Below are 15,058 nucleotides of genomic sequence, written 5' to 3'. Positions count from 1 at the left end.
AGATTAAATGAAGTAATAATGTAATATATAAAAATATCGTATATAGGGTGCCTGGGTGGCTCAGTTGGTTAAGCAACTGCCTTCGGCTCAGGTCATGATCCAGGAGTCCCGGGATCAAGTCCCGCATCGGGCTCCCTGCTCGGCGGGGAGTCTGCTTCTCCCTCTGACCCTCCCCCCTCTCATGCTCTCTCTCTCTCATTCTCTCTCAAATAAATAATAAATAAAAAAATATCGTATATAAAAGACTCAGCACTGGTTGCTAAATTAAGAGTAGCTAAGTGGTTCACAAGGAACCAAGACCCATACTTTCTGTTTGACTCCGAGGCAATACTTTTCCACCACATCTTACTGTCTTTCTCACAGGGTCTCATAAAACCACTGAAAAAGTTTGTTGCTGGAATACTCTGTATGCTGCCTTGTAGACTGTAGATGTTGGTATTAATAACAATACCTCACATATATTCAGTGCTTTAGAATTTACAAGGCACTTTCACAAGTCGGTGGGGGGGGGCGGGCGGTGGGGAATACCCAGCCAACTTGTCGTCTACTGATGACTAATGGACGCAGGAAGCAGGAGCAGCGAAGGCTCTGAAAGAGGTCTATTAGTGATGCAAATGTGAAGTTATCTGCACTTGTGAGGAGCATAATAAACATTAAAACCAATTAGAAGTAACCACGAGCGATATATTCAGGCTTCAGAACTTGCCTTTGAGGAGTTGGAAAACCATAGAAATACAGGGTAGGAGTCTGGGGGCAAGAATTTAATCTACCTGAAGTTTAGCAGTCTAAATATGGGTGAGTTTTCACATACAAACTAGAGTATAGTAACTAGATTGCAGAATGGTAGAAACCTCGATGTGTTCATAATTTAGAGACAAAGCATATGGAACTGAGTCAAGCAAAGCAAATAATTTCTGAGAAGTCAACATTAACTGGGTGTTTCAATACGATAAATGTGTCATACTGAATGCAAAACTTTTAATGATAGAAACTGTTACCTTGACTTTCTTACAAACTTCTGAAACAGTTCTTCATGTGCGAGAGTTTTTACATTTGGAAAATGCTCAAAAGTGAATTTTTATAAGTGGAGAAAAATGGAGGGTGCGTTTTTAATATAGAATATTTCATTGTTTCTGTGTCGTAAGAAGACGAAGGAACATCTTTTTCTGTTAGAAAGAAAATGGTCCTTTTGAAATTCAGCTCCCTCAGAAGATGAATTTTTAAATCTTAAACTCTGCCTAACTAATGGGTCCTAGGTTTATGTTCATGAGGAAATCAGAATTTCATTCAGCTATCAAATATTTTAAACTAATACCCAAGCAGATACATTTGCAACACTTCATGATTTTTTAATATCAATAGGCAATATTCCAAATCAGGTCTTTCCTTTTTTTCCCCCCTCTCTGCCAAAAATCTATATTTTGTCTAGCAGCAAACTTTAAGTAGGGGGCTAATTTAGGTGGCTAAGCAAGAGAAAGACTGACCAGACAAGTAGAAGACACTGGTAGAAATGGCCCTACCGAGCAGCCATGTGGCATTGGAGGTCTATGCTAGACAGAGCCCAAAAGAGCCCAGTTTGTGTCTCACAGTCCAAATTTGGGTGATGTATTTTTGAAGTTTCTAAAGGTTAACTACATGCTATAATACGTTATAGAAAGACACAAAGCTGAATTTTACTGTGCCAGTCAAAAGCCTGGCTTGAATCTGCTATTTAGGACTGAGAGAGAGTACAATTTACATGTGTGAGAATGTGAGAACGATTTTACCTTCTGTTGTTTTTAAAATCACCTTAGGCCATGATTTTTAAATTGAGACACAAGATCTGCTGGGGTTCCCATAGCAACATTAACTGATCTAACTGCCTTTGTTGTATGTAATACTTTTGTGACTATTTTGGCTTTTAAATGTACACTTTAATTATGAAATACAACTTAGTGAAGGTCTCAGGCACATTTTAACTTCTGCATTTATTGACTGATGCCATGTAAACAGAAGCCTTGATATTGTACTTCTGAGGAATTGCTACAAAGGCAAGTGTATGCAAAAAACGTTTATATGGTCTTCCTTGCCCCTATATCTGACCTCACTGCATTCCATTCCATATAGGATGCCTCAATCTCTCTAAATATATTTATAACATGCCATGGGTAGGATACAACAGAAACAAACTAACCTGATAGCTCCAGACTAGAGACTAGAATCCAATGTGCCCTCTATTGAAGGCTGTCTGGCAGCTGACTCCCCACCCCATCTTTTCTCCACGATTCATCATCGGGAATGGCCCACACCAAACACACTTGTCTTCTCCCCATCAAGGACTAGCCTGACACCCACCGCCCCCCACAACCTGATGCTCCCCCCTTCCTTCCCACCAGCTAATCTTTCTCTCTCTTTGGAACCACTATTGCTCCTGCTGTTTGTGACTGGGCAGCAACCCTCTCCTCTCTTTTTCTGATAACATTTTCCTTTTAGGAACTTTCCTTTGAGGAGCTTTCCTCCATTCCATACATCCAGGTGGCACCGTCAATGAAGCTGCCCTGCCCCAAACTGTCAAGAGATGAATCCATGACCCAAGTTGGACCAATCACATTCTTCCAGAAAACGGAATTTTACGTGAATTCAAAAAGGAAAAACAGTGGGAACTGAATTTTTCCAATGGTGGTCCTTTAAGAGATTGTCCATTTCTTCCAGATTTCTGTGGCTCATAACCAAAGTGTGCTAGCTAATAAGTTCCCTATTTGAGTACCTGTATTATCTGAGATTGTGATTTAGAGGCTTGGGATGTGCACATTTTGCTTTGCCAGACAGATCCTATCTATGCCCTCTGAAGACAGGGCTGGGTCTGTATTTACTGTATTAGTCCATATAATTTAGCACAATGTAAGTACTCAGTATATGTTATATAACAAATGGAAAACCAATCTTAAAAACTCCACTTTTACAAAGTGCAATTTGCAAGCCAACTTATATCCTTTTTGAGTTTGAGGCAAGGTGGCAATAAGAATTGTCTTGGGTTTAACAGTTGTCTTAAAGGGAGCTTACAACCACTTGTACACCTAAGAATAGCCTGAAAATAATCTTAGCATAGGTCATACTTCCCCAATTTTAGGAAAGGAAAGAGAAACTAAAATTCTATTTCAGACATTAGTCTCTGAATTAAAAAAAAAAAAGAGTTTTGGGGAAAACAGACAACAAGAAAACAAACAATTCACCTAGGCCTTGTGACTTGCCAGGGAAACAAGGAGTGCTCCCTCCCTGGTATCAGATAAGAGAGGAAGAGAGTTTAACTGTGTTAGACTAACGCATAAACAAGTGGTTTTTTTGCACTTCTAAAAAATGGCAGGGTATGGTTTCTCAGAATCATCTGACTTATATCAGTAATTTAATTGAAAGCTTATAAAATTCAAAGTACAAACAAAATGGTTAGACATAATAAACCCAAACAAGCTTGAGCATATTAAGCTTTGAAAACACAGAATATGGTACACTCTTCCAAATCATTTACGAGTGCTTAAACAAAAGAGCTTACCCATGATAAACAGCAGGATATACAAATTCTCTTTTCTTCTGACTGTCCTTTCAAAAATGAAAGATCTACGGAAGTCTTTGTACAATGTAATCCTCTGGTTTGTACCTTAACATGGTACATAATTCAGCCATGAGAAAGGAGTGAAAATATCAATTTGGAGGTTTTTTGAGTCAAGTGTAATGGTTTCTGGAATTTGCCTTGAACCCACACTCGGTGCATTTTCACTTGTTTTTTCCTATTCACTTGTAAGCGACGATCAACCAGATTTTGCTTCTCGTCTAACCCAGCCTTGCAGAACATATTGTGGACTTCCCCTGTGAGAAAAAATGGCAATCAAGGGTCTATGTGACAGGGGCACGGTGGTGGGGGAGAGGGGGACAGTCAGGGACAATGGAATATTAATGGAATGACTGACCATCTAAATTTCACTTATACCAAGAAACTCCCTAGGACAAATTGGTTAAGGAAACTTGTGAAACCAAGTGGATTTCTTCTACTTCACAGAAATACATCAAGTATAAACAGCTTAACAGAGCAGGTATAAACAGATATACAATACTACTGGCTGCAGATTTCAGTATTTTGAATGGTGCTCTCTGTTCTGAGTTTTTGTTGGTTTGCAGAGACCCCAAATGGCACATTATAAAAGTACTCACATAAGTTTGGAGAAAATCCTTGAATGCAGAATTCATTTTAAATGCTTTTTTAAAAATGAGGAATTGACAAGAGGTAAGTAATTTTCTATGGACTCTTAAAATCAAATTCCCTCCTCTGGCTGTGTCATCATTTTTTTTTTCATATCTGGGCTAACCATACTTCCAAAATGGAACAGACTACACCTTCATTTGGGTATAAGGATGAAACAAGTGAATCTTTAAAGCAGTTTCAACTGGAAAAAGATTAAAAGACAAAGAGGCCATTTTCAAGCTTTCACATAGAACAGTTACAGTGTGGTTACAGAGTAACCAAAGAGAGTTTTTTTTAAAGATTTTATTTATTTGACAGAGAGAGACACAGTGAGAGAGAGGAAACACAAGCAGGGGGAGTTGGAGAGGGAGAAGCTGGCTTCCCACGGAGCAGGGAGCCCGATGCGGGGCTCGATCCCAGGACCCTGGGATCATGACCTGAGCTGAAGGCAGACGCTTAACGACTGAGCCACCCAGGCGCCCCCCAAAGAGAGTTTTTACAGCTAATTATTTTCCCTTAGAGATAAGCATACCTTTTGTAAAGAAATATGCTCTGGTACCATCTCCTCGAACGTAAAAATTTTCAGATAAGCAATGCCCTAAAAAACATAATTGTGATAGTAACTTAGTATTCCTTAAAACAAAACAAAAACTTGACATAAAATATAAGCAAGGCATTCTTTAAAACACATGAAAAGAATTCCAAACTGAATATACCCCTTTTAAAACGAAGCTGAGTCTTATCATATCTTCCATAGTCCCGAAATAACAGCATTCCTCCAGGTTTCAGTAAATTGGACAGTCGGTTTACAACGCCTTGCATCCTTTGAAAACAAAGCAAGATACTGTCTGCAGAAATCTTGTTTTACATGCCACATTTAACTTTCTTAAAGACAAAATAAGAGAAGCTCTATGGGGCCAAAAAAGTCTCACCACAAACATAAAGGCGACAAAACCAAAAATACTTCGTATAGAAAGGAAAAAGAATACCAAAACTTGCTAAAGGATCAGATTCAAAAGACCTAGAGTATTAAGTAATCACCCAAATGACCAGAGTGGTGTCTTTGCAGAGCTTGATATATGATGTCAAAGCTGTACTGCAAAATTACATAGATGGTTCTTGGTATTCATATCAAGTTACGGTAGTTCCAAGGCAGATAAACGCCAAAGTCGCTTCCTTTTCCTTGCAAGATAAAAAATATGGTGGAGCCATCCCAAATTGCACATATCTAAACAGAGATCACGTTTCCTCCAAAACTAGCTCCTTCTCCTTTATTTAGTTCAAAGGTACCGTCCATTCACTCAAGTGTTACACCTCAGAGATATCCTTAACTCCTTTTCTTTTCCTCCTCTTTCATTAGCCTCTCCACAACCACCTGGTCATCCAATTCTAGGTCTTCTTTGTTTAAATTGACGTTCTGTCTCCTTTTTGTTTCCCTTTGGTAGTCCTTTAATACAAATTGCTACCTCCTTAGGCCTGGAAACAGAATACTTCCTAACATGCCTTTATTATTCCCCCTGTTAATTCTTCCTGTATTATCAATGAGGAGTTATTCTGCTTAAAATGATGGTTTTGTCAAATCATCCCTTTGCTCAAAAATGTTCATGACTTTAATCCATAGGATAAAATTTCAATTTCTTAGTTGGGCCCTTAAGATCTCCTACAACTGGCCTCAATCTCTCCAACATCTTTCCCACCACGTCCTAATGTGAAGCATCAACTCTGGCCAAACTGTTACATGCTAGGCTCTGAAGCAGTCCATGCCTTTGTTCACGTGTTTTCCCCTCAAAGAATTCTCTCCTTCTTACTTTCTGCCTATTTAAATTCTAGTCATACTCCAAGCCCCAGCTCAAAACTGGGAAGCTTTTACTTTCTTTCTTTTATTATTTGTTCTTTTCATCTGGCTCCCAATCAAATACGACCCCTTGTGACTGCTCTTGACTAATGTTTTTGGTTAAATGTTCATGGTCTTATGTATGATTATGGGTCAGAGATGGCAAAGATTTCAGATCTCATATCAATGCCGAGTGACTGACATTGGCTGCCTACAGAGCTCACCAAGAATGACAATCAGGGTACAAAATCAGTTATGAGTGTCTGTCCTGAGCAGAGAATGGTAAATGGCAGCCCGTGTGCTGAGTCCTTGCCATCTCTGCTTTATTCATGCTACTTAAAGCGTCTAGATTTTCTTATTTTAAAAGTGAGGAGTTTGCATCAGATAATCTGTAAATGCCTTCCAATGAAAACACTGTTCAGTGGAATTAAGGAATGAAAAGTCAGATTTATGTCAGGTTATGAAGGAAGTAGATAGTGAGAAAATGAAAGTAACTATGAAAACAAGATAGAAATATAACAGAAAGAGGTAGCATAATTAAATGAAATGCTCTCTTAAAAAACTGCAACATAAGTACATGAAAGGGAAAAAAAGTATTTTTCCTTGTTTATTTTGTTAGAGGTTATTTTCACACTATGTTTATGGTCTTGGGCTTTGGCAATTAAAGAAAACCATATCTAAACCTTAAAATATTCACTTTCAGGATAAATGTCTTACGTACAGAGAAAAATATCTTTCTGCAATTACTACTAAAACAAATATGAAACATAAATGCAGAAAAACAAAGAGCAAAATGCAGCCATCTCCCTCTGCAAATCCTTTCTTCCCAACTATCTTTTAACATCTGGGGTTGTAGGTAAAAGCAAGGGTGGGGAGCTGCTTTTCTTCATCAGCCCATCTTGCTTGGCTCAGTGCCAAGTTCCAGAGTGCTGAGGACTGCAGGTGGGCATGGGCTGGGGGAGATGGACAAGACAAGAATGGGAGAGGGCCCCTTTTCTTTCTTTATTTGACGTGGGCCAACTCTGCTATCCTCATCTAACTCTAGATGGAGGGTGAGGAAAAGGAAAAGAAGAGATTAAAAAAAGGAGTATTATATTGATTGCCTACTCTATGCTTACATCTGTGGTAAACATATTGTACTTTCTTTTATTTCAGTGATAAGGACAGTTAGCTCTTCTTTTGTAGCCTCTTATGGTTTATTCCCATTTAAGCTGGGTCCCCCAGACTCAAGGTCTAGCAGACCTGCTCGCCATTCATTTGTGCATGGATTTTCCAAGCTGGCAAGAAGTCACTTTTCTAAAACTTTCATGGGGCTGAATATACCACCACAGTCCCAAATGACCCTAAAGATACTGTCTTTTCACTTACTGTTGCCTTCCTTCTACTCATTCATCTTAGTTTTAGATCATTTCCATATAGGTAAGAAAGTGGCTAGGGACATGATACATCTATCTGCATTTATTTTATAATAAATAAATAGAATGAACATACTGTAGGATAACAGTAATCTTTCTAAGACATCTGCTTCCCCTTCTTTTTAACATTCAGTTCAAATCATGAGAAAATACACTATCTAAACTAATTTCAAGTAGTGTTTTTGTGGTCTTAATTGGAATTTAAACATTTCCTGTTATAGGTGTAAAATAGAAAATCTTGTTCTCTATCCACCTACTCCATCCTTTTAACTATTCATTATTTGAATTATGAAACAAAATTCATAGATGACATCTCTCTACCAGTACCTGAATGATGCCAATATTCTAAACAGATTAGCACAAAGACATAGATTATAGAAACTGGGAGGAAAAAGTAGCTTCATGGAATGTGATATCTCTCACCAGGTGCAAAAATATGTTTCATTCAGATTTATTTGGAAATTTAATTTGTCTTTCAACAAGCAATCAAAGTGCTCATCTTTAAATGAGAAGTAAAAGAACTGTAAAGGGTCCTAGTGAGTTTGTAACTGCAAAGGAAAAAGCACACGTTAACTCATTTTCTTTGGAAAAGGGTCGCACTCATCAAACAAAGACTGGTTGATGTCAAGTCTGTACCTACCAGCAGAGGAACTTTCCGAGGGCTGAATCTACTACCACAGCAGAAAAACCAATTTTAAGAAAACTTACAAATGCACAACCCTTGACACCACACGTGTGCCTTAATACATATGAGGTGGCAAAATTTTAACAGAAGTGATTATTTTAACGGCTGGTAATATCTCTTTCTGCTTCCTCTCTGGACATGTTGACTGTTTCAAAACATTGTGTGAACAAAAAATTTAAATCATAAATATTTAAATGATGGCACTAGCCAATCTTCTTTTATAAAGGTCCAAGGTTAATCTGGCAAATCTTGAGTGCCCTACTTCCCTGGAGGACTTCTTTAAAACAAAATTTTTAAAGCCTGTCGACAGACCGGTGTGAAATCAGATTCACAGCCTACCTCTTCACGAACATTCAGTAAGATGCTAAATCAAAGATGTTTGTTTCTGATCACCAAGTACAATTTCCCTCTTGGGAGTCTATTAGGCTGTTCTGAATTTGTAATTTCCTTGAAGCACTGTCACTTTTAATAGGTATGTGTCTTGCCAGAATATGCTCACTTCTCTCTGACAGTGATAGAAAGCTAATGAAGCAGTTTGACCAGTTTCTTTCTCCAAGTCTGAAGAAAGGAAAACTGCATTTAAAAGGCTGCATGTTCTACACTGTGTAGTTCACTAAATCATAAATTTAAGAATTGTCACTTTTTTTTTTTTTTTTGATAGTTCTGAAAACCACGACTTATGATAAAGGGGCTTTACACATTTGCTTTGCCCTTTTGTCTTCAGTTACCTGTCAGGATGAATGGAAGAGAGCACAAAGACAAGGAGAATGACATCCAGGATCCCATCTGGAAAAGGGTAGGGTAAGCCCTCATCACAGACGTCATGGACAAAGGCACAACACTGGGCTGCTCTGTAGGATGAGTGCAACTATCATGATAAAGGAATAAAAAGAAAAAAAAAAGCAGTTAGCAGACTTCTAGCATTTTTCTTAAAATAAAAAGCTCAAACTTTATATTTCTCCCTAGTGCCTTTCCTCTGTAAATCTGAATGCACTTTATTTCAGATTCAGTATTCTGTTAGCTTATTTCATGCTGCCATAAAAAATTAAGTCTTGCACTTGGACTTGATAACAAATATTCTTTGCAATCCCTCTTTAGTTTAAAAAGAGGCGTAGGGCAGGCCTTTGAGTCAGTAGGCAGCATTGTTGGAAGCCTACCCTATGTTACTTCAGAGGCACTGAGATGGTCCTTAGTTCTCTCTCCCACTGCTTGTGCCACACCTCCTTTGGCTTAAAATACAAATATCCTCTACTACATAATAAAAAATTAGATAATGGTAATGACAGCACAACTCTGTAAATATACTAAAATCACTGAATTGTATACATTAAAATGGTGAATTCCATGGTATGTGAACTGTATCTCCATAAAGCTGTTATTTAAAAAAATTAGACACACACGCACACACGCGCCTACAAAACAAGACCAGAAGGATATATACCAAAATACTAACCTCGATTCACCATAGGATTCTAGGAAGTGTGATTATAGGTCAATTTTATCTTCCTGTTTAGGCTTTTCAGTATTTTAGAAAGTGTCTACCATGAATAACTATTACTCGTAATATCAGGAATTAAGTTCCATGTACTGACTATATATTTCTCTTAGCAGAATTTCCATTTCTTTTCCATTTCCTAAAAATGCTTTTTACTAAGGGAATGTTTACTAGCTTTTGGGGATTGGTCAAACAAGTCCAGGCTCCCCACTGCTTTCCCAATGGTCTAGGACAGTTTACATTTGTATCATATGCCTTCTCAAATTTTTTTAACTTCAAAATTTTTAATTTAATGAGCGCCTCCTATGTGTCAGACTATGTGTAGGGCTCTAGGGACATAAATATGAATAAGATCACCTTGTAGGGGGCGCCTAGGTGGCTCAGTTGGTTAAGTGTCTGACTCTTGGTTTCAGTTCAGGTCATGCTCTCAGGGTCCTCAGATCAAGCCCTATCCTGAGATCAAGCCCTGTGTCAGGGTCCACACTGGGCATGGAGCCTGCTTAAGATTCTCTCTCTCGAGGCGCCTGGGTGGCTCAGTTGGTTGAGTGTCTGACTCTTAATTTCAGCTCAGGTCATGATCTCAGGGTTGTGAGATTGAGCCCCATGCTGGGTTTCACGCTCAGTGGGGAGTCTGCTTGAGATTCTCTCCCTCTCTCTCCCCCTCTTTCAGCTTGTGTGCATGCTCTCTCTCTAATACATAAATAAATCTTAAAAAAAAAAAAAAAGATTCTCTCTCCCTCTCTCTTTCCCTCCCCCCTCTCAAAAAAAAAAAAAAATCACCTTGTAGGAGCTGTTGACCTTTCTGGGTGTACCAGTGCCTTCAACTTTATTTTAAATTCAAAACAACTATCATTTTAGGGTGATATCTTAGGCATCAGCTGATGGCATGATTCCCAGAAATAGTAAAAGCTCAGTTAAAAATGGTCACAGATAATATTTGAAACATTTCAAAAATACCACATCAGCAACAACAAACTAGATCCTTACCTGGCTCTCTTTAAAGAAAATATGAGGCATACCTTTACTAGCTCCACAGCTCCGGAAGCAAAATCACAACAATAAAGAAAGGACTCTGGAGCATTCCTATGAAAATGGAAACAATATTTAAATCTAGAGTTCATCTAAGCTCAGGTTACAGAAGAAAGGAAAATGTAGGCTTGAACTTATAAAAAAGTATTTCTTTAATAGAATTTTGGATGACACCTGGCTTGTTGTTTCTTCTTTTTAGATATTGTTCTCTATAATGGCGTATGGGTACCTTCATGTTGCTTCTGAAATAGCACTGTCTCAAATACTTGCCAATAATTACAGGGTAACTTTCAAATTCCTGTCCTGGTTTTGAAGTTCTCCATTATGTGAGCCCACTTGCCCTTACATCCCATCACACTCTCACCTGGGAAACCTCCAAAGCCATCCATCATCATTGCTCCATCTTCCTCCTGCTACCCCCCACCTCCCCACACTTTCTTCTGTGCCTTCAGCCAGCAAGGCCTGTAGCTCCTCATAGCTTAGTCAAGTTCTACCCTTGTGCAAGGACTCTCAGACCCCTGTGTCCTTGGTGCTTCAGTCCCCTTTCTATGTGTATAACTCATTTGGTTCTTGGGCCTCTCAGAGAGGCTCTGATGCCCCTAATGGAACAGAAACATATCTATAAGGGGGTGGGGAGATGGGTTAGCCCGGTGATGGGTATTAAGGAGGGCATGTATTTAAGGAGTACTGGGTGTTGTATGCAAATAATGAATCATGGAACACTACATCAAAAACTAATGATGTAATGTATGGTGACTAACATAATAAAATAAAATTATTAGAACTGCTTCAAAATCTCAAAAAAAATGTACATTTTAATAGCATGTAAATACAACTTCTAAAAAAGAATAAGACACTAATATATTAATTCTTAGTTATCTTCTCAAGTTATGATCATTTATTAAGCCTCATGTATATACCAAGAATTAGAATACAAGGTAGTAAATGAAATTGTCTAGTAAAATAGTAAGAGTATAGATTTTGGAGCCAAATAGACCTGTGTTTAAATCCTGAATTTGCCATTTATTAACTCTGTGAATTTGACTTAACTTCTCTAAGACTCAGTTATTTTATTTACAAATGTAAATAAAGTCAGTCATTTTTTGGCAGGTGATGTTTACCCATATGAAAGTCTTGAGTAGTTGTAATTGGCCTCCACTGAACTTAGACAAGTTCGATTTGGCCTTTACCTGAAATTCAGTAACAATGTCTGGACCATGGTTACTCATGGGCACACATATACTTTGAATTTTGTGGGCCAGTACCCTTCCTGATTATCCCTCGTATGCTGGTATCAAATAATCCAGGCATCATGTTACTTAATACCATGTCTGAATCGCAGAAAGAGATTGGTATGTCATTAAACAATGATTATAACTATGGTCCTGGCTCTTGCGGGTTTTATAGCCTAGTTGAGGACACGATTGGTTTTATATAGCTTCTATTAAGGTTGTGGATAGGGCAGAGTTCCTAAGGTATAAGTCTTAAGAATTTTGGAGGGGAATAGCATTGCTGAGTGGGGAGAAGGGTAAATGGTATAAGGGCTTAGAGATGGGAGATCTATGCCAGGGATAATAAGCAGAGTTGATCCCGAGAGCTCAAACCAGTATGTCGCAGGATATACAAGTGGGCCTTGAAACATATAATTAGGACTTCTAATTTGATTCAGGAGATATTTCAAGCAAGGAGGACTACTAAATAAATATGAAATACAAGCACAAATATATATTCCACAATAAAATATCACCCAGGCACAGATTATACTCTTAAATGCTACCCATTGATGGATACTACATTCATGTATAACACATTCATTCTGCGGCATTGGGGATTTGCATTCAATTTAAGATCAGTTAAGATATGGTGAATAAATTTGGTTATGACTTGCACTGCTTGTCTTTTCCATCTGTCCCATATAAAAAACAGTGCTTTATTGCAGCCTATAGCCCTACTGTTTCCTACGAAATCCATATATTTGTGACCCCTAACTTGCTGGGTGGTCACATGTGTTTGAAATTTTCTCAGGAAGCACTCAGATGCATATAGCCCTATGTGATATGACGGCTAAGGGCAAGGGCTCTGGAACCAAACTGCCTATGGTTTGAATCCTGGCTTTACCACTCAGTTATATGATCTTGGAATAGTTACTTAATTTCTCTGTAACTCATCTATAAAGCAGAGATAAATATGGCATTTAAGGTCATTGTGAAGATTGAAGGGATTCATATAAGTTTCCAGAAAGGTGCCTAACTCAGAGTAAACACCTAATAAATGTTAGTCATTATTATAATTGTTGTTGCTATTGATATTATTATTATTATTATTATTATAGGAAGATCTGCCTCTGCCTTCTAGGAAATTAAAAACTTAAGAACTTACCATGATTCTATTAAAAACTTCCATATAGGGTGCCTGGGTGGCTCAGTTGGTTAAGCGACTGCCGTCAGCTCAGGTCATGATCCTGGAGTCCCAGGATCGAGTCCCGCGACCCTCCCCCCTCTCATCCTCTATCTCATTCTCTCTCTCAAGTAAATAAAAAAAAACAAAAAACAAAAAACTTCCATATAACTCAAAATGCTTTTCTGGACACTGGCACATCTAGCTCATTATAAAAGGTATGCAGTCAACCTTTGGGCAGTGGTTACTGAACACCCACAAGATATGGAACAGTCTAGCAGCTAAAGGAAAGCCTGTGCCATCTGCCACGTGTCCTCTGAGGATGGCAGCATGACCTCTGAGATTGAATTCCCACTACAACAGCAGCCCAAGTTGAAGTCTTGTGACCACCCAATGACTTTCCAGAACTTTTCTGTAAAATCAGCTGACTGCCCTGGCCCTTCTCCCAGCAAGCAGATGTAAATATCACTACTACCACCATACCACAAAGCACTCTCTTGGCAGGGGGTTTAAGCATTAAATGATCCTTGGAGAATGATATGACCTCTCAATTCCAGAGGTCTAATTCTGGTAAAATATTCAGAAAATGTAAGACATTAATCTTATACTCTCCAAAAGTAATACAACATAATTTCTTAGGTGGGAAAAAAGTCTAATTCTCCCTTTGGAAGGCTAATCACTGGTTGCCTTTTAAAAATGAATTAATTATCTTAGGTTATCAAGCTACAATGATTAAAAAAAAACAAAACAAAAAACAGCCGAGAAGTATCAGGGAGTGAGGAAGTAAGTGCATGCAATTATTCATTGGAGGGAGAAGTAAAGAGGGAAAAATAGAACTAACAAGTGGGAATTCAGAGATATTAGTCACTATGTATTGTGCTCTAAGTATCTGTATTACACTGTTAGGCTACCTGGAGAATCAGATTCGGGTAAAATATGCTTTTTACTTCAAGGAACATATGCAGTGGTTGGAGAGACAAGACTTAAAGAAATGATATGTTAAATAATACCTTGAGATGGATCATAAGGTAACATTATCAATTGCCACAGTAGTAAATTTATGTGTATTGTAAGCTCAGAGGTTACTGGGTTGAAGGAAACTGGGTATGTGGTGTAAAAGAGCAGGAAATATTGGCCCAGAAATGGGGAAAAGGGAAAACAAAGAAAATAAATACAAAAAGAGAAAGGTCATTCAGAACTGCAAATTTGCGACCATCACTTCTGCTTGGCCTCTTTAACTGGTAATCTAATGGTATTAGGGAATTACTATTTATTATGTTAGGCTTAGACTAGTAATAAAGAATGTACTGATTTTTTTGGAGCTACATCATAAGTATTTAAAAATAAAGTGTCATGATGTTGGCATTGTGTTAACTGTTAAATTGAGGTGGTGGGTATATGGGAATTCACTGTATTACTCTTTACTTTTCTGAATGCTTTTACATTTTCACAAGGAAAAGCTAAAAAAATAGCATCATTAAAATTTAAAATACATACAGAGAAAAGACTGAAAGGAATTATAACAAATGCGCTGACAGCAGCTATGTTAGGATGATGGGGATGATGGGTGATTCTCACCCCCCTCTCCTCTAATGGAAATGTTCTGCAATGCGCTCATGTCAATTTTATAATGGAAAAATAATGTGAAAGCTATTGTGTAAACTTAAAAAAAAAAAAAAAGACCAGCCATTGGTAAAAGGTGCTAGAAAAAACTTTGTGAGGAGTGTTGTCCTCATCACGGAGATACTACAACATATATGTGAGGTGGTGAACAGGAAGGGTGCATCAGGAGAACACCTCCATCCCTATCATCTATGTCTGCTTCTTTGTCTTTGGGTTAGTTGCTGTTACCTCTAAACAATTTCAAGTCTGGAGACAATCATTTGACAAAGGAAGGCCTTACACTGGGTGTGGTTCCAGAAGTGATGACAAAATAAAATGTGGGTTAAAGTATAAGCTTTAAATTCAATTCTCTGAGTGTAAAATG

At 38.1% G+C, this 15,058-nt stretch overlaps 1 protein-coding gene across 4 annotated transcripts in view; it reads right to left on the bottom strand.

The window, feature by feature from the left end:
* The window catches only part of METTL8 (methyltransferase 8, tRNA N3-cytidine), a 176,702-nt gene that overhangs the window by 89,416 nt on the left and 72,228 nt on the right, over positions 1 to 15,058 (bottom strand). For 2 of the 4 annotated variants that reach the window (XM_088021640.1, XM_028123646.2), the window contains exons 7-10: positions 10,665 to 10,728; positions 8,879 to 9,018; positions 4,933 to 5,039; positions 4,749 to 4,814 (exon numbers count right to left, since the gene is read on the bottom strand). In XM_088021640.1, coding sequence (XP_087877766.1) covers positions 4,749 to 4,814; positions 4,933 to 5,039; positions 8,879 to 9,018; positions 10,665 to 10,728 — 377 coding nt within the window. Of the gene's footprint in view, positions 1 to 3,360; positions 3,844 to 4,748; positions 4,815 to 4,932; positions 5,040 to 8,878; positions 9,019 to 10,664; positions 10,729 to 15,058 lie in introns of those variants that run through there. The other 2 variants (XR_003612358.2, XM_028123625.2) reach the window with 2 other exon arrangements.

The sequence above is a fragment of the Eumetopias jubatus genome, unplaced genomic scaffold, assembly GCF_037043125.1.
Source record: "Eumetopias jubatus isolate StellerSeaLion01/CBP00866 unplaced genomic scaffold, mEumJub1_p1.0 scaffold_3, whole genome shotgun sequence".
Classification (NCBI taxonomy): Eukaryota; Metazoa; Chordata; class Mammalia; order Carnivora; family Otariidae; genus Eumetopias; species Eumetopias jubatus.
This window is presented reverse-complemented; position numbering and strand designations above follow the sequence as displayed.